The sequence below is a fragment of the Microcaecilia unicolor genome, chromosome 9 (assembly GCF_901765095.1).
Source record: "Microcaecilia unicolor chromosome 9, aMicUni1.1, whole genome shotgun sequence".
In the NCBI taxonomy this organism is placed as follows: Eukaryota; Metazoa; Chordata; class Amphibia; order Gymnophiona; family Siphonopidae; genus Microcaecilia; species Microcaecilia unicolor.
Genome location: NC_044039.1, coordinates 81,954,516 through 81,982,276, shown reverse-complemented (window position 1 = coordinate 81,982,276; position 27,761 = coordinate 81,954,516). Strand labels below are relative to the sequence as shown.

Here is a 27,761-nt window from a genome sequence, read left to right as displayed (position 1 = left end):
GGGTAGTTAGTGGGGTCCCTCAGGGGTCTGTGCTGGGACAGCTGCTTTTTAACATATTTATAAATGACCTTGAGATGGGAGTAACTAGTGAGGTAATTAAATTCGCAGATGACACAAAGTTATCCAGGGTCGTCTTGTCGCGGGAGGAGTGTGAAAGATTACAAGAGGACCTCGTGAAACTGGGGGATTGGGCATCCAAATGGCAGATGAAGTTCAACGTTGACAAGTGCAAAGTGATGCACGTGGGAAGGAGGAACCTGAATTACTGCTATGTCATGCAAGGTTCCGCTTTAGGAGTTACGGACCGAGAAAGAGATCTGGGAGTCATCGTGGATAGGACGCTGAAATCTTCTGCTCAATGTGCTGCGGTGGCCAAGAAGGCGAACAGAATGTTGAGTATTATTAGAAAAAGGATGGAAAACAAGCATGAGGATGTTATAATGCCGTTATATCGCTCCATGGTGCGACCGCACCTGGAGTATTGTGTTCAGTTCTGGTCGCCTCATCTCAAAAAAGATATAAAGGAATTGGAGAAGGTGCAGAGAAGGGCGACGAAAATGATAAAAGGGATGGGACGACTACCTTATGAGGAGAGTTTAAGAAGGCTAGGACTCTTTAGCCTGGAGAAAAGGCGGCTGAGGGGTGATATGATAGAGGTCTACAAAATAATGAGTGGGGTAGAGCGGACAGATGTGAAGTGTTTGTTTACGCTTTCTAACAATAATAGAACTAGGGGACACAAGATGAAATTAGAATGTGGTGGGTTTAAAACAAATTGGAGAAAGTTTTTCTTTACTCAGCGCATGGTTAGACTCTGGAACTCATTGCCGGAGAAAGTAGTGACAGTAGCTGGCCTTGCTGAGTTTAAAGGGGGTCTGGACAGATTCCTGAAGGAAAAGTCCATTGATCGTTATTAAATTTTGGGGTTTTGCCAGGTTCTTGGGGCCTGGATTGGCCACTGTCGGAGACGGAGTGCTGGGCTTGATGGACCTTTGGTCTTTTCCCAGCGTGGCAGTGCTTATGTACTTATGTACACCCTCCAATCTTCTGGAACCAAGCTTGTATTAAAGATAAATTACATATTACTAACAAAAGTTCTGCAAGCTTATTTTTAAATTCTATCAGTACTCTGGGATGTATACCATCCGGTCCAGGTGATTTGCTACTCTTCAATTTGTCAAATCGCTCCATTACATCTTCCAGGTTTACAGAGCTTTGATTCAGTTTCTCTGATTCATAAGCACTGAATAATATTTCTGTCATTGGTATCTTTCCCACATCAGTTTTGGTAAAGACTGAAGCAAGGAATTAATTTAATCTCTCTGCTATGGCCTTATCTTTCCTGAGTGCCCCTTTTAACCCTCAAACATCTTGCGATCCAACTGAATCTTTTGCCAGCGTTGCTTCTACTATACCTAAAAAAGTTTTTACTATATGTTTTTGCCTGCAATGTAGTCTTCTTTTCAAAGTCTCTCTTTGCCTTCCTTATCAGCACTTTACATTCGACTTGCTATTCCTTATGCTGTTTCCTATTATTTTCAGTTGGACCCTTCTTCCATTTTCAGCTAGGGGGAAGAAAAGATTGCGATTATTTGAATTGGACTCTGGGATTTCAAGCAGCTATACATTGAAAAGCGTTAGCGGATACTTTTAATTCTGCTTCATCTTATTGTGATTTTAGAAAAAAAGGTGAAAACCTTATTGTTCCAAAAATATGTTTTCCCACTCTGTTTCCTGACTTCGGGTGATATTATTCAAGTTTTATTATCAGAAGGTTGTTTCTGTTCTCTTCTGATCTTGTTACCCGCTTTGAACTGGTGTTAGCGTGATATAAGACCGGTTTATTATTATTATTATTATAAAAGGACCCCTAAGACATCAAATATTGTCCCCCTGTTTTATTTTTCCTATTCATACCACCATTGTAATATAATCTGTGATTCAGTTGTATGATTGGGCAGCAATACCTTTCTCTGACCTGCTCATTTTATTTTGACTTTATGAAGAAAGTGTTAACTCCCAAAAAAATAGTCAAGGAATGTAATGGTAATCCAATAAAAAGACATCACTTTATATACTTTTTGCTGACCTTGGGTTCCTGTTGCAAAGCAGCGCTACCGATTAGGGTGCACTGAATGTGAAGAAGCCCATGAGAATAGAATGGGCTTCTTCGCTTTCAGTGCACCGTTACTTGGTAGTGCAGGTTTGTAAAAGGAGCCCTTTGATTTTTGCAGATTGAAAAAATACATTACTATCAACTTTATCTATCTATCTATCTATCTATCTATCTATCTATCTATCTATCTATCTATCTATCTATCTATCTATCTATCTATCTATCTATCTATCTATCTATTTTAGGTTTTAATTTTAACAGTTTACATATTGTAATTTTATATTACCATGCCAAATTTAAGGGAAAGAGCATTTCATTTCTTCTATTTTCAGAATATTTTCTAGTCAGGTAAGAATAATAGCTCAATGGGTTCATAGAAGGAAATGGCTACCACATTTGATGGATACAATCAAAGTTATATTGTTCATAGTTATATCTCTCATATAGGGATGTGCATTTGTTAGTGCATCTTAAAAATGTAGCACCTGCTAAAATGATTTACTGTACACTAACTTACAAGTTAACATATGGTAAACCGATTGGCACATGTTAAAAATTCGTTATGATAACTGAAAAAGACACCAAAAAATCAGGAAAAAAATTGGGAAAAAATGAAAAGAAAAAGCAATTTAAACGGCCAGAAATGGCTCCTGGCCATTTAAATTGCTTGTCCAGGGCTAACCAGACATATTCAGCAGCAGTTAACTGGATAGTGCCACTTAATATGCCTGGTTAGTACCTAAGCCAAACTTTGCTATTTTGTGGGCAGTCTGGAGTCAAATTAACACTTATAGGGTCCTTTTACTAAGCTGCGCTGAAAAATGGCCTGCAGTAGTGTAGGCATGTGTTTTAGGCGTGCACAGAATCATTTTTCAGCGCACCTGCAACAAATGCCTTTTTTAAATTTTTGCCGAAAATGGATGTGCGGCAAAATTAAAATTGCTGCGCGTCCATTTTGGGTTTGAGACCTTACCGCCAGCCATTGATCTAGCGGTAAAGTCTCATGCGGTAACCAGGCGATAATGACCTGCGCGCGTCCAATAATAAAAATAATTTTTTGCCCACGCATATCAGGCATGTGCCAAAAATGAAATTACCACAAGAGCCACACGGTAGCCGGGCGGTAACGCCATTTTGGCGTGTGTTGGGCATGCGTAGACCCTTACGCAGCTTAGTAAAAGGGCCCCTATGTGATTGTGTTGATATTTAGTGATTAACTGCATAAGGTAACCACATAAATAGTACTGCATAAAACACAGTCCTATCTTTATACAGTTTACCTTATGTGGTTAAGTCCTGAATATTGCACTTAACCGCATACATTTTAACTGGCCACATATGTCCGGATATTCAATACTGGTGCCCGGACATGACCTGGCATTGAATATCCAGGGATAAAGCTGCCGCTGGCCACAAAAATTCTGATTATCTACCCCTAATTTTCTTTTGCCTGTGCATATCACTAATATCAAATTCTGTAAGTCCTTATACTATCCATTCATCTGTATAAATTCTGTGACAATGAGGAAATACAATCTCAAAGAAAAAAGAGAAAATTAAAAAGTATAAACAATTTAAAAATCTGTCTCTCTAGGACTTGTTGTTTTTAGGTGCAATATATTTCCAGGTATAGCTTGCACTTTTCTTTCTTCACCAATTATATGCTTTCATTTCTAAAATGTACAACTGTCTTGTCTTATTTGGTAAACATTTTGCTTAATATCTGATCGTACAAAGAAAGCAAAATTCTCCAAACCTCCACAATGTGTCATTCCGTACAATGTAAAACCTTTGTGACAGAGACATTCAAAACTTCCAGGGTAGTTGATGCAAATATGATCACAAGTCCTTTCAAAGGAACATTCATCAATATCTGCATAGAAACAACAACAACAAAAAAAAACTGGATTAAGTCTGACTGTTAGGATTTCTTTATTTTATTCACAATGAAATTATTTACATTAAACATTGCCAACATTATAAACTCTTATTAAAAATAACTTAAAATGTCAGACTAGAAGAAATAAAACATAATTATATTAATAAACACAGTTGTAGATACTTATGTAGCTTCAGAAAAGAGATCAAAATTTAAATTAAACAAATGGCACAAACTTGAGCTAATTTAATTGTTTTTGACAATTTCACATATAAAATTTAGGCGCTCATTTTCAAAACAGAAAAATGTCCATAAATGGCACAAAGTGGGAGACAGGCGGGTTTTTGTTTTGCAGAAACATCCAAATTGCTGTTTTCAAAACTCATCGCTAAAACATTTTTCTATACAGTTCATCTAAATCTTAAGGGGGAGTGTTGGAGGCATGTTTTGAGCAGGAATAGGAATAATACAACATTGTAAAAATATCCAGGACAAAAAATAAGATGTTTTTGGCTAGACGTGTTTCAATAACGACTAAGTGTCAAAAAGGTGCCCAAACTGGCCAAATAGCCACTGGAGGGAAAAAGGCCTGACCCCCCCTTAATCCTCCATAAGAAGGGAAAGTGACAGTACATACCAGGCTCTAAGACAGCTGCAGATATAATGGTCATTTCTTTTAGAGCAGCAAGCAGGTCCCTGGAGTAGCCCAGTGGCTGGTGCAGTGGACCATAAAGAAGGGGACCCAGGCCCATATCCCACTCTAACTGGTACGCTTGTAATGGAAAGTGTGAGCACCCTAAAAACCACAAAATACTTACTGAACCCACATACAGCTGATACCTACAGGCATAAGAACTATTGTAGTGGTGTACAGGTGGGTACAGTACATTTTGCTATTCCTAGAGGGCTCACCATGCAATATAATGAGGTAATGATATGATATGTACCTGGGACCTTTTATGTGAAGTTCACTGCAGTGCCCCCTAGGCTGCCCATAGCTCTGCTGGGATGTCTGTGTGGCCAGACTAATAAGACTGATGGCCCCCAGACATCCTAATGGCTTGTTTTTGTGCATTTTCCTCTTGGATGGTTTTTGTTTGAAAATGGCCTTTAAAGAAAGTTGAGCTCAGCACAAAAATGTCTAAAATAGGGCAATTTTTGAACCAAAACGATAGTCATTTTCCTGGTTCGAAAATTACGATGTTTAGCACTGGATTTTTTGATGTTTATTGCAAAAATCCAAAATCATATTTGGACGTCATATGCTCCTCTTAATATAACAGAAACGTGTTGCTGACTTTTACCACTGGATGGTGCCAACTAACTTCTGATAACATTTTCAACTTGCTATATGATACACAGATCAAAGTTGGGAATATATAGTGTACTCCAAATATGTTGCAAAATAACACTCTGTAGTAACATAGAAAATGATGGCAGATAAAGACCTGTATGGCCCATCCAGTCTGCCCAACAAGATAAACCCATTTTACATGGTATGGTACTATAGTATTATAAATAAAACATTTTGAATGAAAATTATTCTCTTCTCCAGTTCTTCACTTGAAAGGGGTAATTTTATAACTATGCAGATGCATAAATAGTACATGCATATTTTTGTCTGTGCAGGGTACTGTGAAGATTTGAAAATGAAGGTATGTGCATACCCTCAGGGCATTTATATGGATATATTTACACCTGTTCTTTAGTGCACAAAAATAAATGTATATGCAAGTATTATCTCAAGTATACCTATGAGATAGCAGGGTCCAGGACTGGCCATGGTCCTTCATAAAATAGACAGACAAGGTGAAAAAGTAAACAGAAAAACTCCTTATTACTTCAGATCAGGTATACTGAAGCCTGTTGCTTCACAAGTGTGGTATTTTGGTCATAAAGTCTCTTGGAAATCAGTGGAAAGTCTTACTAGGGCTGGCTTCTTGGCAGGGCTCAAAACACACTATGCAGTAGCTTTAAAACAGCTCCAGCCTGGACATACAGATCAAGTTAGTTGGCAGTCTTATATTGTCTGATTTACACCTAGACAGTGGAAGCATAGGCTGGAAGGCTGCTGTTCTCTTCCCAGGGCTTCTCCGACTTGTTTCTAGGCTAGATTTGTATCTGCCTTGGTTGAACCTCTCCCTCTCCAGTGTTCCCTGAAGAATTTAGCTTCCCTATGAGGGAGTTTCTTTCTCCTATTTAGTCCATCACAACTCCCCTGACCCCACCCTCTGGGAATGGCTCCACTCAGTCCAAGAAAATGTATATGCATACAGGCTGTATGTACCTGTGCATTGGCATACCCAGAAACCCATTTTATTGAAGTTTTACTTCTGCATGTTAAACACTGTTTTACTTGCACAAATGGTTCCTCAGATCACCCTCTAAAACTGTAAAACATATTAGAAAACTAGAATATGTGTAGTGAATCAACTGGATGCAGCCATGGAAAAATTCACATGCTATATCTAATGTTTTTGAATAGATATTTTAACACACCATTCTTGAAAGTAAGCATATATCATTATTTCATTTTAAGGTGTCTCACTCTCTAACCCTTCATGAAGGGCCCTATGTACTAATTATCTTTCCCAAAGCAGGGTGGACCATTTTAAAGGCTATTTCAGCATAAAAAGCAGTGTTTTACGGGTAGAAATAGAAACTCCTAAAATTGCACATCTAATATATATATATAGCCTATATATGTGCAACTTTACCTGAACACAGTGGAGGCATTTTCAAGGGTGGCACCGGCAAGGAGTGGCTGCATTTATATGTACACTTTTGAAAATATCAATGTATGCACATAATATAACTTATAAATTTGATGTGGGCTCTGCCCAAGTTTCAACTAGTTCCTCTACTACAAGTAAGATACTGTAATTAAACTCTGGAATTTGTTGCTAGAGAATGTGGTAAAAGCAGTTAGCTTAGCAGAGTTTAAAAATATTTGGATAATTTCCCAAAAGAAAAGTCCATAAGCCATTATTAAGATGGATTTGGGAAAATCCATGCTTATTTCTAGGATAAGCAGCATAAAATCTGTTTTACTGTTCTGGGATCTTGCCAGGTTCTTGTGACCTGGATTGGCTGCTGCTGGAAACAGGATACTGGGCTTGACGGACCTTTGGTCTGTCCCAGTATGGTAATGCTTATGTTTTTATGTAAAAAGAAAAAAGAAAAAAGAAAAAAAAAGAACAGAGACTGAGCAGATGGCGGATTTGTTATGGAGAGCAAATTAAGATAAATCAACCAAAGCCTCCAAATCATGCACTCCTGGGCGGATGCATTCCAACTAAAACTCAATGCAGAAAAAACACAATGTCTTATACTCACCTCACCTCACAACACAATACAAATAAATTCACCACCATAAACACCTTTAACTTTTCCCTCCCCATCTCAAACAGTCTGAAAATTCTGGGAGTCACCATTGACCGAAATCTTACACTCGAAAACCACGTGAAGAATACAACGAAGAAGATGTTTCACTCCATGTGGAAACTCAAAAGAGTAAAACCTTTCTTCCCAAGAGCCATTTTCCGAAACCTGCTACAATCCTTGGTACTAAGCCACCTGGACTATTGCAACTCACTTTACGCTGGCTGTAAAGAACAGACCATCAAGAAACTCCAGACGGCACAGAACACCACAGCCAGACTCATATTTGGAAATACAAAATATGAAAGCGCAAAACCCCTAAGAAAAAACCTACACTGGCTCCCATTGAAGGAAAGTACAACGTTCAAGATATGCACGATTGTTCACAAAATCATTCATGGAGATGCCCTGACCTACATGCTAGATCTAGTTGACCTTCCACCCAGAAATGCTAACCGATCTTCTCGCACCTTTCTCAACCTTCACTTCCCTAGCTGCAAAGGGGTTATACAAATTAACACATAGGTCCAGCTTCTCCTACATAAGTATGAATATGTGGAATGCACTACCAACTCACGTGAAAATGATTGACGAACTAAATAACTTCCGCAGAGCCTTGAAAACCTATCTCTTCAATAAAGCTTACTGCGAAAACCCATAGTGACTAGAACACAACCCTTACAATCCTTACACTCCTTTACCCAGAATGTCTCATGATATAACTGCATAACCAGATCCTCTGTCTTCTTTTATACTTTGTAACACCGATTGTATTTCTTCCCTGTTATGGCATTGCCATAACAGATCTTTCTAAGCCAATTGAGCCTGCAAATAGGTGGGAAAATATGGGATACAAGTACAATAAATAAATAAATAAACAAACTGACCAAAGGAGCAAATTAATATAAACTGACCAAAACATTATAGCAAGGAAATTAACTGAAGTAACCACCTAATGGTTAGAGCAGCAGGATGAGAAATATGAAAACCAGAGTTCAAATCCTGAATCTCCTACTAATGTGTAATCCCCCAAAATCTATACAGGTCATGGATCCCAGATGCGCGCATAAACTAATTAGTCAAATGGGTGCTAACAACCAGTGAAGTTAATTGGCATTTAATTAGCACTAATTTGGATTTACGAATGTATCTGCCAATGCGCTATTCTATAATGCTAGGCATCAAAACAGGCTTATTTTTGAAAGTGATCGCCAGCCATTTCCTGACATAAATCGGGAGATGGCCGGTGATCTCTCAAAAGTGGCAAAATCGGTATAATGGAAAGCGGCTTTTTTGACGGCATCGCCGCTTTCCCGTTGCCTCACCGGCGAAAGTTCAAGGGGGCGTGTTGGCGGCGTAGCAAAGGTGGGACATGGGCGGGCATGGGCGTGGCTACCAGATGGCCAGCTTTCGCGGATAATGGAAAAAAAACGGCATTAAGCAGTATTTCGCCGGGTTTACTTGGTCCTTTAATTTTCATGACCAAGCCTCAAAACGGTGCCCCAATTGACCAGATGACCACCGGAGGGAATGGGGGATGACCTCCCCTTAGTCCCCCAGTGGTCACCAACCCCCTCCCACACTAAAAAAATAAACATAAAACATTATTTTGCCAGCCTCTATGCCAGCCTGAAATGTCAAACCCAGCTCCCTGACAGCAGTATGCAAGTCCCTGGAGCAGTTTTTAATGGGTGCAGTGCACTCCAGGCAGGCAGACCCAGGTCCATCCCCCCTCTACCTGTTACACTTGTGGTGCTAAGTGTTGAGCCCTACAACCCCCCCCCCCCCAAAACCCACTGTACCCACATGTAGGTGCCCCCCTTCAGCCATAAGGGCTATGGTAATGGTGTAAAGTTGTGGGGAGTGTGTTTGGGGGGGATTTGGGGGGCTCAGCACCCAAGGGAAGGGAGCTATGCACCTGGGAGCTATTTGTATTTTGTTTTTAAATTTTTAGAAGTGCCCCCTAGGGTGCCCGGTTGGTGTCCTGGCATGTCAGGGGGACCAGTGCACTACAAATGTTGGCTCCTCCCACGACCAAATGCCTTGAATTTCGCCGGGTTTGAGATGGCTGGCATTTTTTTTCCATTATCGCTGAAAAACAAAACCGGCGATCTCAAACCCGGTGAAATCTGGCATTTGGCCGGGCTAAACCGTATTATCGAAAAAAAAAAAGATGGACGGCCATTTTTTTCGATAACACGGTTCCGGCCAGCTGTTGCGCCGCCGCCAAAATAGATCGCCGGCGATCTATTTCGCCGGCGATGTTCGATTATGCCCCTCAAAGTGTCACATGTGCAACCCAAAAGGGAGGGTGGCTATAGGTGGGTCAGGGGCATTCCAAATATTTAGGTACAGTATTAAAGAATACTGGGGTTATGTGTATTTTGCCGTTTACTACTACTACTACTACTACAAATCATGAGTTCTGCCATACAATTTCCTCAAAATTTGAATGTATTTATGATTTTATGGCTGGTATATAAGAACCCAAGTGAAACATGGCCCAAATTGGGTTTCTACTATCAGCATGTTACAAGTTCGAAGAATAAACGTCCTTTATTAATAATCTTGGAGCCTGTGACTAGCATCTTCCACTCTTGTGTGTTGTCTGCATCTGCCTGTCGAAGACTCTTGCTTTCCTGTTTTGTTTTGTTGTTTTCCCAGCTTGTTCGACAGGATTTATGCCAGGCTTCAGCTAACCTAAGTCCTCGTGCCCAAACTTGGGTGCAGGAATCCACGGATAGCGCTTAGCATGAATATTTTCTGGCACCTCAATTTGGCACCATTTACTGATTCGAGCCATTGTGATTGTAATCCCCTGTTAAATTAGGATTACTGAAGAGAGTAAGTCCCTGTGAAGAGTCACTGAGGGGAGTGACTGGGAGGTCCCTGGGTGGAAGCCCAGCCCAAGGGGAGTGTTTCTAAAATAAAATGCAGAGAGAAAGTGAAAGGAAGAGTGACAGTGGAGGTGGAGTTAGCTATTAATATGTGAGTTAGCTGTCCTTTTAGGGTGGGCCCCTTTTTGGGTTTCATTTTGAATTTTCTGTTTGAAGCTGAGTGACTGAGAGCCATACTCGACTGATCGGATAAAGAAGGAAGGAAGGAAGGAAGGAAGGAAGGAAGGAAGGAAGGAAGGAAGGAAGATTGAAGCTGGGGGGGGGGGGGGGGGGCTTTGGCAGTGGCATCTGGGGCAGGTTGACACTATGGCCCCCTCGGCGCATCACCCCCTCTCCTACTTGAACTGCATCACCCACCTCTCTCCCTGGGGGTGCACAGAGCAGTAATGTCAGGGGGGGGGGGGGCAGAGAACCGGTAGAGCTGACAGCCAAATGACTGCTCTGTGCACTCCCTTTGCTGCCTGCACTCGGGGCGCACTGCTCCCACTGCCCCACCCTTGGTATGCTGGAGGTCTTTGGTTGCCTGCAAGCCCCTGCCAAGTGACCCAAGAAGGAGAAGGGGGATCCCATCAGAGAAGTGACTCCACTGTATAAATTCAAGGAGAGTTGCTGTTAGGAGAAACAGTAACTGTGGAGGAGAGCACTGGGTGGGCAGTGGAAAGACCCAGCCCAGAAGTGTGGGACTGGAGCCTGGAGAGCCCATCCCAAAGTAGGGGTGAGCCAACACAAAGGTCATCCTAGGAGGAGGTCAGGCCATGGGGGTCTGAACCTGATACATAAAGGAGCACAGCCTTTGGAACACTGTGGGACAGGCATAGAGTAGGACTGTACAAAGTGTAAATAGCCCTGCTTGAGAGTACCTTGTGAGATATCGCTTAAAGAAGGAAAACACAGGAATTCCGCTGGAGGAATACCAAGGGAAGGTTTTTGTAAATATTGCATTATTTAATGAAAAGCTCATACAGTTGGATGCTCCTGTGGTTTAAAGTTGAAGAAAAAACTGTTTGGGTTTTAAGCTGCTGTCTGCTCCATGATCATTTGGACTAACAGGTATACAGTTGTCTCCCCACAGACAGCCTATGTTGACTGCCAGATTTGTTTCCCATAGAAGTTTGGACTGTAACTTTGAATTCCTGGGGGAAAAGAGGGTCATCCCACCCACTAACATTTCTTTCCCCAGGTGGAGGCACCGTGCACCGAGTGAGTGAGGGTCTGACAGAGTCTGCCCTTTGCGGGGGCTCCAGCCCACTCAGTCCCCAGACCCAGAAGCGCACAGACAAAGGGGTGCTACATGATCTTAGGCATGTAATTTCACCCTGCACTGCCTCAAGTACAACTTAGCTTGTAAGCATTCTTAGGAAGGGACCTACCATCTTTGCCTGAATATTTAACTCATTTTGAATTCATATTTGGAAAAGGACAGCAACTAAATCTAAACCTCCCAAGCCAAATATGGAAAAATGAACTTGTGGTGAGAGAAGGAAATTAAATCATTCACTATTACATGAAATAATGTTTATGTGCAAGTGGGGAACCTGTAGTCAACTAGCTTTTATGACATACAGTGATGTGAAAAAGCTTTTGCACCCCTCCTGATTTCTCCGATTATTGAATACGTGTCACACTGAATAGTTCCTGATCTTCAAGCAAAATGTACTATTAGACAAAGAAAAACTGAGTAAACATATAACACAGTTTTAAATTATAACTTCATTTATTTAAGGAATAAAGGTAGCCAACATCCATATCACCCATGTGAAAAAGTGACTGCCCCCTAAACTTAATAACTACTTGCCCCACCTTAGCAGTAATAATTGCAAACAAATGCTTCCTATAATTTATCAGTCTTTCACATCACTGTTGAGAAATCTTAACCCACTCTTCTTTGCAGAAATGCTTTAACTCAGTCACATATGTAGGTTTTCTCGCAGGAACTGCTCGTTTCAGGTTCTACCACAGCATCTTTATTTGGTTCAAGTCAGGACTTTGACTAGGTCAATCCAAAACTTTAATTTTGTTTCTCCTCAGCCATTTAGATGTAGACTTAATTTTGTGATCTGGATCATTATCTTGCTACATAACCCAATTGCGCTTCAGCTTCAGCTCATGGACAGATGATCATTCTTCTTAAGAATTTTCTTGTACAGTGCAGAATTCCTGGTTCCTGGAAAGCTGTCGAGGTCCTGAGGCAGCAAAGCATCCACATACCATCACACTCATCACTATGTTTGACTGTTGCTATGATATTCTTGTAATGGAATACTATAGAAGAGTAACCTAATGTTTAATGAAGTGGGAAGTGAACTTGGAGAACTAGGTTCAAGTCCCACTACAGTTTATTTATTTATTGTTTGCATTTGTATCCCACATTTTCCCACCTCTTTGCGGGCTCAGTGTGGCTTACAATAAGATATGAATAATGAGAAAACAGTTGTTACAAATTGGTTATGGGTTACATTGTACAAGTTATGCGAGATAATCGAATTATCATTCGGAATATCTCAATGGGACATCAATGGGCAAATCACCTAATCCTCCATTATTCCAGGTGCAAAACTTAGATTGGGAGCTCAGTAGGAACAGAGAAAGTACCTGCATATATGTAAACCACAGAAAGGCAGTATATCAAATCCATAACCCTTTACACTGAAACATAAATGGGACCCTTGTTATCCAAAGAGTACAACTTTTGACTCAACTGTCAATAGAACATCCCAAAAGACTTGAGGACTATCCAGATGTGTTTTTGCAAATCTGAAATGAACATTGATGGTATTCATGGATAGTAATGGTTTCCTTGCTATTCTCCTATGAATCTCTTTCCTATTGTGGAGTTATGAACACTGATCTTGGCTGAAGCTAGAGAGGCCCGTAATTCTTTGGATATTCTTCTGGGGTGTTTTGTGACTTCCCAGATGATTTGTCACTGCATCCTTGGAGTAATTTTGGCAGGCTAGCTACGCTTGGGAAGATTCACCACTGTTCCAAGTCTTCTCCATTTAGAGATAATGGCTCTCACTGTGGTTCAGTGGAGTCTAAAAGCTTTAGGATGGACTTTGTAACCCTTTCCAGATTGACATATATCAGTAGTCTTAAGACAAGACTACTGCTAGGGGTCATGGTGGCCATTTTGTTGCCAGATTCCGATGGGGTAGGAGCGGAGAGGGACCACCCTTGCTCCGTCCTACTAGCCCTCCAAGGACAGCCACCAGCTAAGGAGGGGTGGAAGGACAGTCAACTGGCTCTTATGGAAGGAAGTGTGAGAAGAGACAGGGCTTCTCTATAACTTCCTGTTAAGGGTAGGGGCTTTGAGGGATTGATCGGGTGGGAGGGGTCTTTTTTGGGAGGAGGTTCAGATCGGTAGCAGGTTATCTTGAAGGGGGAAAACAAATTAGATCAGGAGGGGCTTATCTTGAAGGGGACAATAGGATTGGGGAATCTGATATTGCTGCAGTTGGGGATGAGGGGTGGGTAGTGCCACTGCCAAGGTGTGTTGCGACCTTGGTTGTGTCGGGCCAGGGTTGTTTTACATGCCTGTGCTATCAGCTCGGGCATGTAACATGCTGCCCATGTGGTGAGTGTCTGCTTTGTGCAGTATATGCTGGGCAGATGCTGGTCATGTCCCCTGCATGCATTCAGATTTGCACAGAACACACACTATCAGGCTTATTTTCGAAACAGAAGGGCGCCCATCTTTCGACACAAATTGGGAGATGGGCATCCTTCTCCCAGGGTCGCCCAAATTGGTATAATCGAAAGCCGATTTTGGGCGTCCTCAACTGCTTTCCATCGCGGGGATGACCAAAGTTCACGGGGCGTGTCAGAAGCATAGCAAAGGCAGGACTGGGGTATGCTTCACACATGGGCGTCCTCGGTCGATAATGGAAAAAAGAAGGGCATCTCTGATGAACACTTGGTCGACTTTACTTGGTCCTTTTTTTTATGACTAAGCCACAAAAAATGTGCCCTAAATGACCAGATGACCACCGGAGAGAATCAGGGATGACCTCCCCCTACTCCCCCAGTGGTCACTACCCCCCCCCCCCCACCATTAAAAAATGTTTAAATATTTTTTCCAGCCTCTATGCCAGTCTCAAATATCATACCCAGCTCCATGACAGCAGTATGCAGGTCCCTGGAGCAGTTTTAGTGGGTACTGCAGTGCATTTCAGGCAGGCGGACCCAGGCCTAACCCCACTTACCTGTTAAACTTGTGGTGGTAAATGTGAGCCCTCCAAATCCCACCACAAACCCACTGTACCCACATCTAGGTGCCCCCTTCATCCCTAAGGGCTATGGTATGTGGTGTACAGTTGTGGGGAGTGGGTTTTTTTTTGGGGGGGGGGGTTGGGGGGCTCAGCACCCAAGGTAAGGGAGCTATGCACCTGGGAGCTTTTTCTGAAGTCCACTGCAGTGCCCCCTATGGTGCCCGGTTGCTGTCCTGGCATGTCAGAGGGACCAGTGCACTACGAATGCTGACTTCTCCCACGACCAAATGGCTTGGATTTGGTCGTTTCTGAGATGGGCGTCCTCGGTTTCCATTATCGCCGAAAATCAGGGACGACCATCTCTAGGGACGACCATCTCTAAGGTCGACCTAAATGTTGAGATTTGGGCGTTCCCGACCATATTATCGAAACGAAAGATGGCCGCCCATCTTGTTTCGATAATACGGGTTTCCCCGCCCCTTCGCGGGATGTCCTGCGAGGACGCCCTCAGGAAACCTTGGGCGCCCTGTTCAATTATGCCCCTCCACGTATAAAAAAACGTACTGCTCTTTATGTGTATTGTAAACCGCTGTGATCTGTATAAGTAGTGTATTAAATTTTAATACACATAAACATGCCCCTAGAAGACTCTTGAGAATTACCAGAAAAAATTTGGATTCATTTTTTCCACTGATTTTCCCCATTTTTAAATGTTAAAAATGTGAACCAATAAAAATTAAGTATAACTACAAATGCATTAATGTAGCAGTTTCATTTTGCAAATATCAACTATGCCACAAAAACCATAAATGAAAAACATGGTGTAGGGGAATTATTTGGCCCATACAGTATGCCAGTTTCATCTGCCTACTTGGTGTTTACCTGCAGTTACCAATAGTCTTTACTCTTAGGTGTCCTGCTGACTCTTTCAAATTATACCCGAGAACATGGCAAAGCTGTACCACTGCTCCAGCATCATCCCAGAAGCTGGACTCAGCTGCACCTCTTCTCTGTTCAAGTATTTTTGTTCAAGTACTATTTCAGGTAGATAGTAAGAAGCTTGAATGGAGAATTTCCACACAAAACATGGAAAATGACTACACTGCTGTTTCCACAACTTTTTGCCAGGTTAAGGATAAGAGTCTCAGTGTCAGTAGAGAATCACTATCCCAATATATATCAAGTCCAGAGCAGCTGGAAAGCTGGAGTGCCAAGACCAATGGAGAATCATGGTCTCAAGGATTACCAAGGATAGTGGGGTACTCCATAACCTGATCATTCTAAGAGCTGATTCACAGTGAAGCTGTGGTGGCTGCAGCTTACTGTAGACAAAAGTTTCTCATAAGGAAAGAGCACAGATGAGGGAAAGATAAATTAGTGGTCAGAACACAAGTGATCCTGGATCTGGAAAAAGAAACTTCATATTTAAAAAAAATTAAAAAAATATCCCTATTGCATCATGGTCCAGATCTGTGTTTCCAAACATAACAAATTCTAACAGACCACAGTTCTGACTCATATGAGTTTTGACAATTGATTTTTTTTGTGTCAAGGAATTAAAAGAAGAACTGCAAATTTATCTTTTTATTTTTTATTCTGATTTCTTGGTTTTCCCTGTATATCTTGAATTAAAAACAGTCTATTATAGAATAGAATATTTAAACACAACAAATCCCATGGAATCTTCCCAAGCAACACAAAATAAAAAAAAGCCTGCAGATATTGGACTGTATTCATATTACTAAGAAGCTTGTTCCAAACAACCATGCCTTTAGATAAAGATAATTGTTTTTCCAAATGAAACCCTCATCTTGGTGACCTCCAATTTAGCAAGTAACACCAAAGGGATGGTGGGGAGAACTAAAACTACTAGAAGGGATGACCTCAGTTTTCAACCAGAATTGTGGTGTGACTGAAGATATTGAAAAGAATGGGCAAAACATTGAATTTTAAATGAAATTCATCAGACAGACAGTGCAACTTTTTCAAAATAGGGAAAATATGATCAATAGACCTGGAACCTGGAATCTGTCTATCAGTGGAAGGCCCAGGTATAATCAATTATAATGGCTTGTATGACTTGTAGCCATAGAAGGGAAATCATAGTGGTCAACATTCAGCCGGCTGAGGTCAGTGGTTTTAAAAGCACTCACTGTCAGTTGCTGGCTAAATTACACCCACATATTCAATATCAGGCCATGTTCAGGCACTAGCATTGAATATCCAAGTATACATGTAACTGGACATGGGCAAGCCACCAGCACTTATGTGGATTCTGGATGAGCTTCAGCTGGGAACTGTATAAGACACACGTGGGTCCCAGCTGAATACTTGCTGGCATAGGCGTAGACTGGGGGGGGCGAGGGGGGGCAATGCGCCCCCAAACGACGACGAGGCGCCGCCGCGCCATTAGTTAAAAAAAAACACATGCAGGCACGCGCTCCTCTCCATCCGCTTGGCTTCCCTGCCCTCTCTGTCTGCGTCCCGCCTTCCTCTGACGTCAGAGGAAGGCGGGACGCAGACAGAGAGGGCAGGGAAGCCAAGCGGACGGAGAGGAGCGTGTCTGTCTACCCCTCTCTCTTCCTCCCTCCCTCCGGCACAGGCAGCAGTCTTTTTCAGCGTTCCTGGCAGCGGTAGCGATGTACACGCTGCCTTCGGCTCTGCCCCAAAGCCTTTTCTTCAAGTTCCTGTTCCCGCATAGGTGGGAACAGGAACTTGAAGAGAAGGCTTCCGGGGCAGACCGAAGGCAGCGTGTACATCGCTACCGCTGCCAGGAACGCTGAAAAAGCTGAAGACTGTTGCCTGCGCCGGAGGGAGGGAGGAAGAGAGGGGGTAAACGGAGTCACGATCTTGGACCTCGCGGGGGGGGGGGGGTAGTAGAAGGAAGATGGATGGAACTGGGAGGGGTGGGGAGCAGAGGGAAGATGGATGGTACTGGGAGGGGTGGGGAGCAGAGGGAAGGAGCAAGAGATGGATGGGACTGGGAGGGGTGGGAAGCAGAGGGATGGACCAGGAGATGGATGGGATTGGGACAGGTCAGGCACAGCAGAGGGAAGGAGCAGAAGATGGATGGGACGGAGGGATGGTGAGCAGAGGGAAGGAACAGAAGATGGATGGGACTGGGAGGGGTGGGGAGCAGAGGGAAGGAGCAAGAGATGGTTGGGACTGGGAGGGGTGGGGAGCAGAGGGAAGGAGCGAGAGATGGAGGGGTGGGGAGCAGAGGGATGGACCAGGAGATGGATGGGATTGGGACAGGTCAGGTACAGCAGAGGGAAGGAGCAGAAGATGGATGGGATGGAGGGATGGTGAGCAGAGGGAAGGAACAGAAGATGGATGGGACTGGGAGGGGTGGGGAGCAGAGGGAAGGAGCAAGAGATGGATGGGACTGGGAGGGTGGGGAGCAGAGGGAAGGAGCAAGAGATGGATGGGACTGGGAGGGGTGGGGAGCAGAGGGATGGACCAGGAGATGGATGGGATTGGGAGAGGTCAGGCACAGCAGAGGGAAGGAGCAGAAGATGGATGGGACGGAGGGATGGTGAGCAGAGGGAAGGAACAGAAGATGGATGGGACTGGGAGGGGTGGGGAGCAGAGGGAAGGAGCAAGAGATGGATGGGACTGGGAGGGGTGGGGAGCAGAGGGATGGACCAGGAGATGGATGGGATTGGGACAGGTCAGGCACAGCAGAGGGAAGGAGCAGAAGATGGATGGGACGGAGGGATGGTGAGCAGAGGGAAGGAACAGAAGATGGATGGGACTGGGAGGGGTGGGGAGCAGAGGGAAGGAGCAAGAGATGGATGGGACTGGGAGGGGTGGGGAGCAGAGGGATGGACCAGGAGATGGATGGGATTGGGACAGGTCAGGCACAGCAGAGGGAAGGAGCAGAAGATGGATGGGACGGAGGGATGGTGAGCAGAGGGAAGGAACAGAAGATGGATGGGACTGGGAGGGGTGGGGAGCAGAGGGAAGGAGCAAGAGATGGTTGAGACTGGGAGGGGTGGGGAGCAGAGGGAAGGAGCAAGAGATGGAGGGGTGGGGAGCAGAGGGATGGACCAGGAGATGGATGGGATTGGGACAGGTCAGGCACAGCAGAGGGAAGGAGCAGAAGATGGATGGGATGGAGGGATGGTGAGCAGAAGGAAGGAACAGAAGATGGATGGGACTGGGAGGGGTGGGGAGCAGAGGGAAGGAGCAAGAGATGGATGGGACTGGGAGGGTGGGGAGCAGAGGGAAGGAGCAAGAGATGGATGGGACTGGGAGGGGTGGGGAGCAGAGGGATGGACCAGGAGATGGATGGGATTGGGAGAGGTCAGGCACAGCAGAGGGAAGGAGCAGAAGATGGATGGGGCGGAGGGATGGTGAGCAGAGGGAAGGAACAGAAGATGGATGGGACTGGGAGGGGTGGGGAACAGAGGGAAGGAGCAAGAGATGGATGGGACTGGGAGGGTGGGGAGCAGAGGGATGGAGCAAGAGATGGATGGGACTGGGAGGGGTGGGGAGCAGAGGGAAGGAGCAAGAGATGGATGGGACTGGGAGGGTGGGGAGCAGAGGGAAGCCTACTGGAAAGAAGACACTGCATAAAACAGAAGACACTGGGACCAAAGCGAATAGAAAAACTAAATGATTAGACAACAAAGGTAGATAAAAGTATTTTATTCATAATTTATAAATTGAAATGTGTCAGCTTTTTGAAATGTGCATCTGTGATATTTTGCCTATAAATTTCAATTCCTTCCTCCATATTAGCATATCATTTGCATATGTATATATGCAAATGATATGCTAATATGCTCCGCCCATTGTTTGCCCCCCCCCAAATGAAACAGTCAAACTACGCCTATGACTTGCTGGGACCCACATAAAGGGATCTGTCTGTTCTGCTACACCATTCCCATCCCCCTTCCTGACCCCCTCCCCAAGAGCTCTGGGCCACAACCAGCACCTTTCCCAAGATAATACCCCCCTCCTGACCAACCCCCCTAACAAGAGCCTGGCTCCCTTCAGGACCCACTACGTGGGTTTTGAGGACCGCACTGTGACAAGTCCTTTGTTTACAGTAGAGCTATTCCAGACAAGTGTGACTTTACTTTTCAGCATTGTTATATTTTTAAGATGCTGAAGTTACATACTGTAAGTACATAAGTAATGCCACACTGGGAAAAGACCAAGGGTCCATCGAGCCCAGCATCCTGTCCACGACAGCAGCCAATCCAGGCCAAGGGCACCTGGCGAGCTTCCCATACGTGCAAACATTCTATACATGTTATTCCTGGAACTGTGGATTTTTCACAAGTCCATTTAGTAGTGGTTTATGGACTTGTTCTTTAGGAAACCGTCTAACTCTGCTAAGCTAACCGCCTTCACCATGTTCTCCGGAAATGAAGTTAGCTTACATTTTTCATTGTTTGGATGTTTTTAAGTTTAGACTGGACATATTTGAGCACATTTCTTCACACTGGGGGAGGTTCTATGATTATAAATGAATGTTCAGCCTAAAGCAATTTTAGACTTGACTGCCTTGAAGGCTTTGTTTTTGATATGGGTGTCTCTCCTTATATTTCATATATTTGTATCCAGCTTACAGTTACAGATAATAGGATAATTTTTTTCTGATTGTGTAACATCCTGTTATTGTAATACTTGATATTTTTTGGTTTGAATTAATATTACTCAATTATATCAGCCCAGTGGTAGCACCCATTCAGTTACTCTGATGACCCTGCCAAAGCAAGAGAAGGTAGCAGGACAGTGGTGGCAGGCTTGGCACTAGAAAGGTTTTTGTGTGTACTGGAGCCATACCGTCACCCCTGTAGCAGGGCTGGCTATATGGACATACATGCAAACTCTGCCCAACCCTCTCTAATATGGCAGACGTATTCTAAAAAGAATACCTCTGACAAATTAATCAAACATGCATATATAAGGTGTATGTGCCTAAGTCTACTGGAGAAGTCTATATATTAGGTAATTTTACAAAAGTTATTTTTGTATGTAAAGTGCTGTTTTATGTTCAGAAATTTCTTATAAAATTATCTTCAAATGGTCTGCATTAATGCTAACACACTTACATAACTAACAGTAAGAAATTATGATGAGGTAATGAGAAAACTATCCAAATTACCTCTTTTACAATCATGGGAACCTGGATACATGTTAAATGATGCAAAACTTAGAGCAAGCATATCAACACCATAAACCACACCACCAAAGACATAGCTAACTTTGCATTAACACTGACTTTAATATCTGTGGTAATTTAAGATGTATGTTAATTTCTGTGGTCTGGCAGAGGCTGCATGTTAAGCGAATGCTACATACCTGTAGAAGGTATTCTCCGAGGACAGCAGGCTGATTGTTCTCACTGATGGGTGACGTCCACGGCAGCCCCTCCAATCGGAAACTTCACTAGCAAAGTCCTTTGCTAGCCCTCGCGCGCCCGCGCGCACCGCGCATGCGCGGCCGTCTTCCCGCCCGAAACCGGCTCGAGCCGGCCAGTCCAGTATGTAGCAAGACAATACACTTCAAGGGAAGACACAACTCCAAAGGGGAGGCGGGCGGGTTTGTGAGAACAATCAGCCTGCTGTCCTCGGAGAATACCTTCTACAGGTATGTAGCATTCGCTTTCTCCGAGGACAAGCAGGCTGCTTGTTCTCACTGATGGGGTATCCCTAGCCCCCAGGCTCACTCAAAACAACAACCATGGTCAATTGGACCTCGCAACGGCGAGGACATAACTGAGATTGACCTAAAAAATTTACCAACTAACTGAGAGTGCAGCCTGGAACAGAACAAACAGGGCCCTCGGGGGGTGGAGTTGGATCCTAAAGCCCAAACAGGTTCTGAAGAACTGACTGCCCGAACCGACTGTCGCGTCGGGTATCCTGCTGCAGGCAGTAATGAGATGTGAATGTGTGGACAGATGACCACGTCGCAGCTTTGCAAATTTCTTCAATGGAGGCTGACTTCAAGTGGGCTACCGACGCAGCCATGGCTCTGACATTATGAGCCGTGACATGACCCTCAAGAGCCAGCCCCGCCTGGGCGTAAGTGAAGGAAATGCAATCTGCTAGCCAATTGGATATGGTGCGTTTCCCTACAGCCACTCCCCTCCTATTGGGATCAAAAGAAACAAACAATTGGGCGGACTGTCTGTGGGGCTGTGTCCGCTCCAAATAGAAGGCCAATGCTCTCTTGCAGTCCAATGTGTGCAGCTGACGTTCAGCAGGGCAGGAATGAGGACGGGGAAAGAATGTTGGCAAGACAATTGACTGGTTCAGATGGAACTCCGACACGACCTTTGGCAGAAACTTAGGGTGAGTGCGGAGGACTACTCTGTTGTGATGAAATTTGGTGTAAGGGGCCTGGGCTACCAGGGCCTGAAGCTCGCTGACTCTACGAGCCGAAGTAACTGCCACCAAGAAAATGACCTTCCAGGTCAAGTACTTCGGATGGCAGGAATTCAGTGGCTCAAAAGGAGGTTTCATCAGCTGGGTGAGAACGACATTGAGATCCCATGACACTGTAGGAGGCTTGACAGGGGGCTTTGACAAAAGCAAACCTCTCATGAAGCGAACAACTAAAGGCTGTCCTGAGATCGGCTTACCTTCCACTTGGTAATGGTATGCACTGATTGCACTAAGGTGAACCCTTACGGAGTTGGTCTTGAGACCAGACTCAGACAAGTGCAGAAGGTATTCAAGCAGGGTCTGTGTAGGACAAGAGCGAGGATCTAGGGCCTTGCTGTCACACCAGACGGCAAACCTCCTCCAATGAAAGAAGTAACTTCTCTTAGTGGAGTCTTTCCTGGAAGCAAGCAAGATGCGGGAGACACCCTCTGGCAGACCCAAAGAGGCAAAGTCTACGCCCTCAACATCCAGGCCGTGAGAGCCAGGGACTGGAGGTTGGGATGCAGAAGAGCCCCGTCGTCCTGCGTGATGAGGGTCGGAAAACACTCCAATCTCCACGGTTCTTCGGAGGATAACTCCAGAAGAAGAGGGAACCAGATCTGACGCGGCCAAAAGGGAGCAATCAGAATCATGGTGCCTCGGTCTTGCTTGAGTTTCAACAAAGTCTTCCCCACCAGAGGTATGGGAGGATAAGCATACAGCAGACCTTCCCCCCAATCCAGGAGGAAGGCATCCGACGCCAGTCTGCCGTGGGCCTGAAGCCTGGAACAGAACTGAGGGACTTGAGATGCGAAGAGATCCACCAGGGGGGGGCCCCACGCCTGGAAGATCTGTCGCACCACACGGGAATTGAGCGACCACTCGTGAGGTTGCATAATCCTGCTCAACCTGTCGGCCAGACTGTTGTTTACGCCTGCCAGATATGTGGCTTGGAGCACCATGCCCTGACGGCGAGCCCAGAGCCACATGCTGACGGCTTCCTGACACAGGGGGCGAGATCCGGTGCCCCCCTGCTTGTTGACATAGTACATGGCAACCTGATTGTCTGTCTGAATTTGGATAATTTGGTGGGACAGCCGATCTCTGAAAGCCTTCAGAGCGTTCCAGATCGCTCGCAACTCCAGAAGATTGATCTGTAGATCGCGTTCTTGGAGGGACCAACTTCCTTGGGTGTGAAGCCCATCGACATGAGCTCCCCATCCCAGGAGAGACGCATCCGTGGTCAGCACTTTTTGTGGCTGAGGAATTTGGAAGGGACGTCCCAGAGTCAAATTGGAGCAAATCGTCCACCAAAACAGGGATTCGAGAAAACTCGTGGACAGGTGGATCACGTCCTCTAGACCCCCAGCGGCCTGATACCACTGGGAGGCTAGGGTCCATTGAGCAGATCTCATGTGAAGGCGGGCTATGGGAGTCACATGAACTGTGGAGGCCATGTGGCCCAGCAATCTCAACATCTGCCGAGCTGTGATCTGCTGGGACGCTCGCACCCGCGAGACGAGGGACAACAAGTTGTTGGCTCTCGTCTCTGGGAGATAGGCGCGAGCCGTCCGAGAATCCAGCAGGGCTCCGATGAATTCGAGTTTCTGCACTGGGAGAAGATGGGACTTTGGGTAATTTATCACAAACCCCAGTAGCTCCAGGAGGCGAATAGTCATCTGCATGGACTGCAGGGCTCCTGCCTCGGATGTGTTCTTCACCAGCCAATCGTCGAGATATGGGAACACGTGCACACCCAGCCTGCGAAGCGCCGCTGCTACCACAGCTAGGCACTTTGTGAACACCCTGGGCGCGGAGGCGAGCCCAAAGGGTAGCACACAGTACTGGAAGTGGCGTGTGCCCAGCTGAAATCGCAGATACTGTCTGTGAGCTGGCAGTATCGGGATGTGTGTGTAGGCATCCTTCAAGTCCAGAGAGCATAGCCAATCGTTTTGCTGAATCATGGGGAGAAGGGTGCCCAGGGAAAGCATCCTGAACTTTTCTTTTACGAGATATTTGTTCAGGGCCCTTAGGTCTAGGATGGGACGCATCCCCCCTGTTTTCTTTTCCACAAGGAAGTACCTGGAATAGAATCCCAGCCCTTCTTGCCCGGATGGCACGGGCTCGACCGCATTGGCGCTGAGAAGGGCGGAGAGTTCCTCTGCAAGTACCTGCTTGTGCTGGAAGCTGTAGGACTGAGCTCCCGGAGGACAATTTGGAGGTTTTGAGGCCAAATTGAGGGTGTATCCTTGCCGGACTATTTGGAGAACCCACTGATCGGAGGTTATGAGAGGCCACCTTTGGTGAAAAGCTTTCAACCTCCCTCCGACAGGCAGGTCGCCCGGCACTGACACTTGGATGTCGGCTATGCTCTGCTGGAGCCAGTCAAAAGCTCGCCCCTTGCTTTTGCTGGGGAGCCGCGGGGCCTTGCTGAGTCGCACGCTGCTGACGAGAGCGAGCGCGCTGGGGCTTAGCCTGGGCCGCAGGCTGTCGGGAAGGAGGATTGTACCTACGCTTGCCAAAAGTATAGGGAACAGTCTTCCTTCCCCCGAAAAATCGTCTACCTGTAGAGGTAGAAGCTGAAGGCTGCCGGCGGGCGAACTTGTCGAATGCGGTGTCCCGCTGGTGGAGAGACTCTACCACCTGTTCGACTTTTTCGCCAAAAATGTTATCCGCACGGCAAGGCGAGTCCGCAATCCGCTGCTGGATTCTATTCTCCAGGTCGGCGGCACGCAGCCATGAGAGCCTGCGCATCACCACACCTTGAGCAGCGGCCCTGGACGCAACATCAAAAGTGTCATAAACTCCTCTGGCCAGGAATTTTCTGCACGCCTTCAGCTGCCTGACCACCTCCTGAAAAGGCTTGGCTTGCTCAGGGGGAAGAGCATCAACCAAGCCCGCCAACTGCCGCACATTGTTCCGCATGTGTATGCTCGTGTAGAGCTGGTAGGACTGGATCTTGGACACGAGCATAGAGGAATGGTAGGCCTTCCTCCCAAAGGAGTCTAAGGTTCTAGCGTCCTTGCCCGGGGGCGCCGAAGCATGTTCCCTAGAACTCTTAGCCTTCTTTAGGGCCAAATCCACAACTCCAGAGTCATGAGGCAACTGAGTGCGCATCAGCTCTGGGTCCCCATGGATCCGGTACTGGGACTCGATCTTCTTGGGAATGTGGGGATTAGTTAATGGCTTGGTCCAGTTCGCAAGCAATGTCTTCTTCAGGACATGGTGCAAGGGAACAGTGGACGCTTCCTTAGGTGGAGAAGGATAGTCCAGGAGCTCAAACATTTCAGCCCTGGGCTCGTCCTCCACAACCACCGGGAAGGGGATGGCCGTAGACATCTCCCGGACAAAGGAAGCGAAAGACAGACTCTCGGGAGGAGAAAGCTGTCTCTCAGGAGAGGGAGTGGGATCAGACGGAAGACCCTCAGACTCCTCGTCAGAGAAATATCTGGGATCGTCCTCTTCCTCCCACGAGGCCTCACCCTCGGTGTCAGACACGAGTTCCCGGACCTGTGTCTGCAACCTCGCCCTGCTCGACTCCGTGGAACCCCGTCCACGATGGGGGCGTCGAGAGGTAGACTCCCTTGCCCGCATCGGCGAAGCTCCCTCCGCCGACGTGGTCGGGGAGCCTTCCTGGGAGGTGGCCGCGGTCGGCACCGCACGCGGTACCGACGTCGGGGACCTCAACCTGGGCGATGGGCCAGCCGGCGCCACGCTCGACGGTACCGGAGGCGCAAGCACCGCCGGTACCGGAGGGGTAGGGCGCAACAGCTCTCCCAGAATCTCTGGGAGAACGGCCCGGAGGCTCTCGTTTAGAGTGGCTGCAGAGAAAGGCTGAGAGGTCGATGCAGGCGTCGACGTCAGTACCTGTTCCGGGCGTGGAGGCTGTTCCGGGCTGTCCAGAGCGGAGCGCATCGACACCTCTTGAACAGAGGGTGAGCGGTCCTCTCGGTGCCGATGCCTGCTGGGTGCCGAATCCCTCGGCGACCCAGAGCTCTCGGTGCCGACACGGGGAGGAGACCGGTGTCGATGCTTCTTCGATTTCTTCCGAAGCATGTCACCGGAGCTCCCCGGCACCGACGAGGAGGACGTCGAATCCATCCGTCGCTTCCTCGGGGCCGAGACTGAAGAAGGTCGATCTCGGGGGGGCTGTACCGCAGGAGCCCTCAGGGTAGGCGGAGACCCACCCGAGGGCTCACCGCCACCAGCAGGGGAATGGACAGCCCTCACCTGCACTCCACCCGATGCACCACCGTCCGACGACATCAGCAGACGAGGTCCTGGTACCACCGACGTCGATGCAGCTATCCGATGTCTCGGCGCCGATGCAGAGGCCCGATGCCTCGATGCACTCGATGCAGGGGCGGCCGAGGAAGATGGTCTGGACGCTGACGACGTCGATGCACTCGAAGATCCCGGTGCCGATGCCGACGAAGAGCCCGAGAACAACACGTTCCACTGGGCTAGTCTCGCTACCTGAGTCCGCCTTTGAAGCAGGGAACACAGACTGCAGTTCTGAGGGCGGTGCTCGGCCCCCAGACACTGAAGACACGACGAGTGTCGATCAGTGAGCGAGATAACCCGGGCGCACTGGGTGCACTTCTTGAAGCCGCTGGAAGGCTTCGATGTCATGGGCGGAAAAATCACGCCGGCGAAATCAAAAGCCGAAATGGCGAAATTTGAAGCACCAAAATTTAGAGGGAGAAAAATCTCGACCGAGGCCAAAAAGAGGCCTACCCCGACGACGAAAGAAAACTTACCGGGGCAAAAAGCTGGAAGTACGGGGAGGATTTACACGAAACCCGGCGGGGGGTTTCCGGAGCACTTCCCGACTAAGAGAAAACTTTCCCGAAGGAAAAAAACACGCTCAAAATAAATTGGACGCGCGAGGTCGACTTTCCGGGGCTCGACACGGCGAAAACACGACCGTACCGAGTGCGGACAAAAGAAGACTGGCCGGCTCGAGCCGGTTTCGGGCGGGAAGACGGCTGCGCATGCGCGGTGCGCGCGGGCGCGCGAGGGCTAGCAAAGGACTTTGCTAGTGAAGTTTCCGATTGGAGGGGCTGCCGTGGACGTCACCCATCAGTGAGAACAAGCAGCCTGCTTGTCCTCGGAGAATAATTATTATCTGGTCAGTATATTCACTAGCGTAGTCAGGTTGGTGCATGGGGGGAGCAGAGAGCGGTACGTATTTTGAATGTGACAGATTGTGTGAAAAACCAGAGTTGGCACTATTGGAAGTCAATTTGGGGGAGTGACCGCTCCCCTGGTGACACACCTAGCTACGCGTCTAAGTATATTCAAAACCATTTAGCTAGCCAGAAATGGCTACTTACTGGTTACATCTCTTGTTCAGGGCTCTCTGCTACTTTTCAGTGGCACTTAACCAATTGTAACCCTGGTTTCACCTTCCGGGCATCAGCTAGCTCATCATGGGTCAGGAGCACCCAAGACCAGGGCCACAAAACAAAACCAAGTCCTTAGTCACTCCTGACTTACTGAGCTGGGCGTAGGCTAGGGCTGGATAAAAATCCTGAAGGCCATAGGGTTTTGAGCTGGGGCTTGAATTCTCTTTACTCTGTTCTCTTTCCTTTACCAGTCTGGGAGTACATAAGCTCTCACTCTCATGCAAAGAAAAGACAGTCCAGAGAGTTATGCAAAATAACCAAATTTTCCTGAAGATTCTGCAACAAGCAGTTCAAATCCTATTTGAAACAAATAGTCAAATTAATATCCAACTTGATATCAGATGCAAACTATAAATCTAGAAACAAATTTAGGGATACAATGCAATTTATAACCTTACAGTATGTATGTATTTACTGTCCATACCTATCCCTTCTGAGTGTAACAACCTAAGGCTGTGCCTGAAGCATTTCTGCAGCAAGCAGATCTTCC

General features: G+C 46.4%; 1 protein-coding gene across 1 annotated transcript in view; it reads right to left on the bottom strand.

Annotated features, from left to right (window-relative positions):
- The window catches only part of SCUBE1 (signal peptide, CUB domain and EGF like domain containing 1), a 1,083,891-nt gene that overhangs the window by 315,689 nt on the left and 740,441 nt on the right, over positions 1 to 27,761 (bottom strand). Inside the window, 1 exon segment of the mRNA XM_030214211.1 lies at positions 3,873 to 3,989. Coding sequence (XP_030070071.1) covers positions 3,873 to 3,989 — 117 coding nt within the window.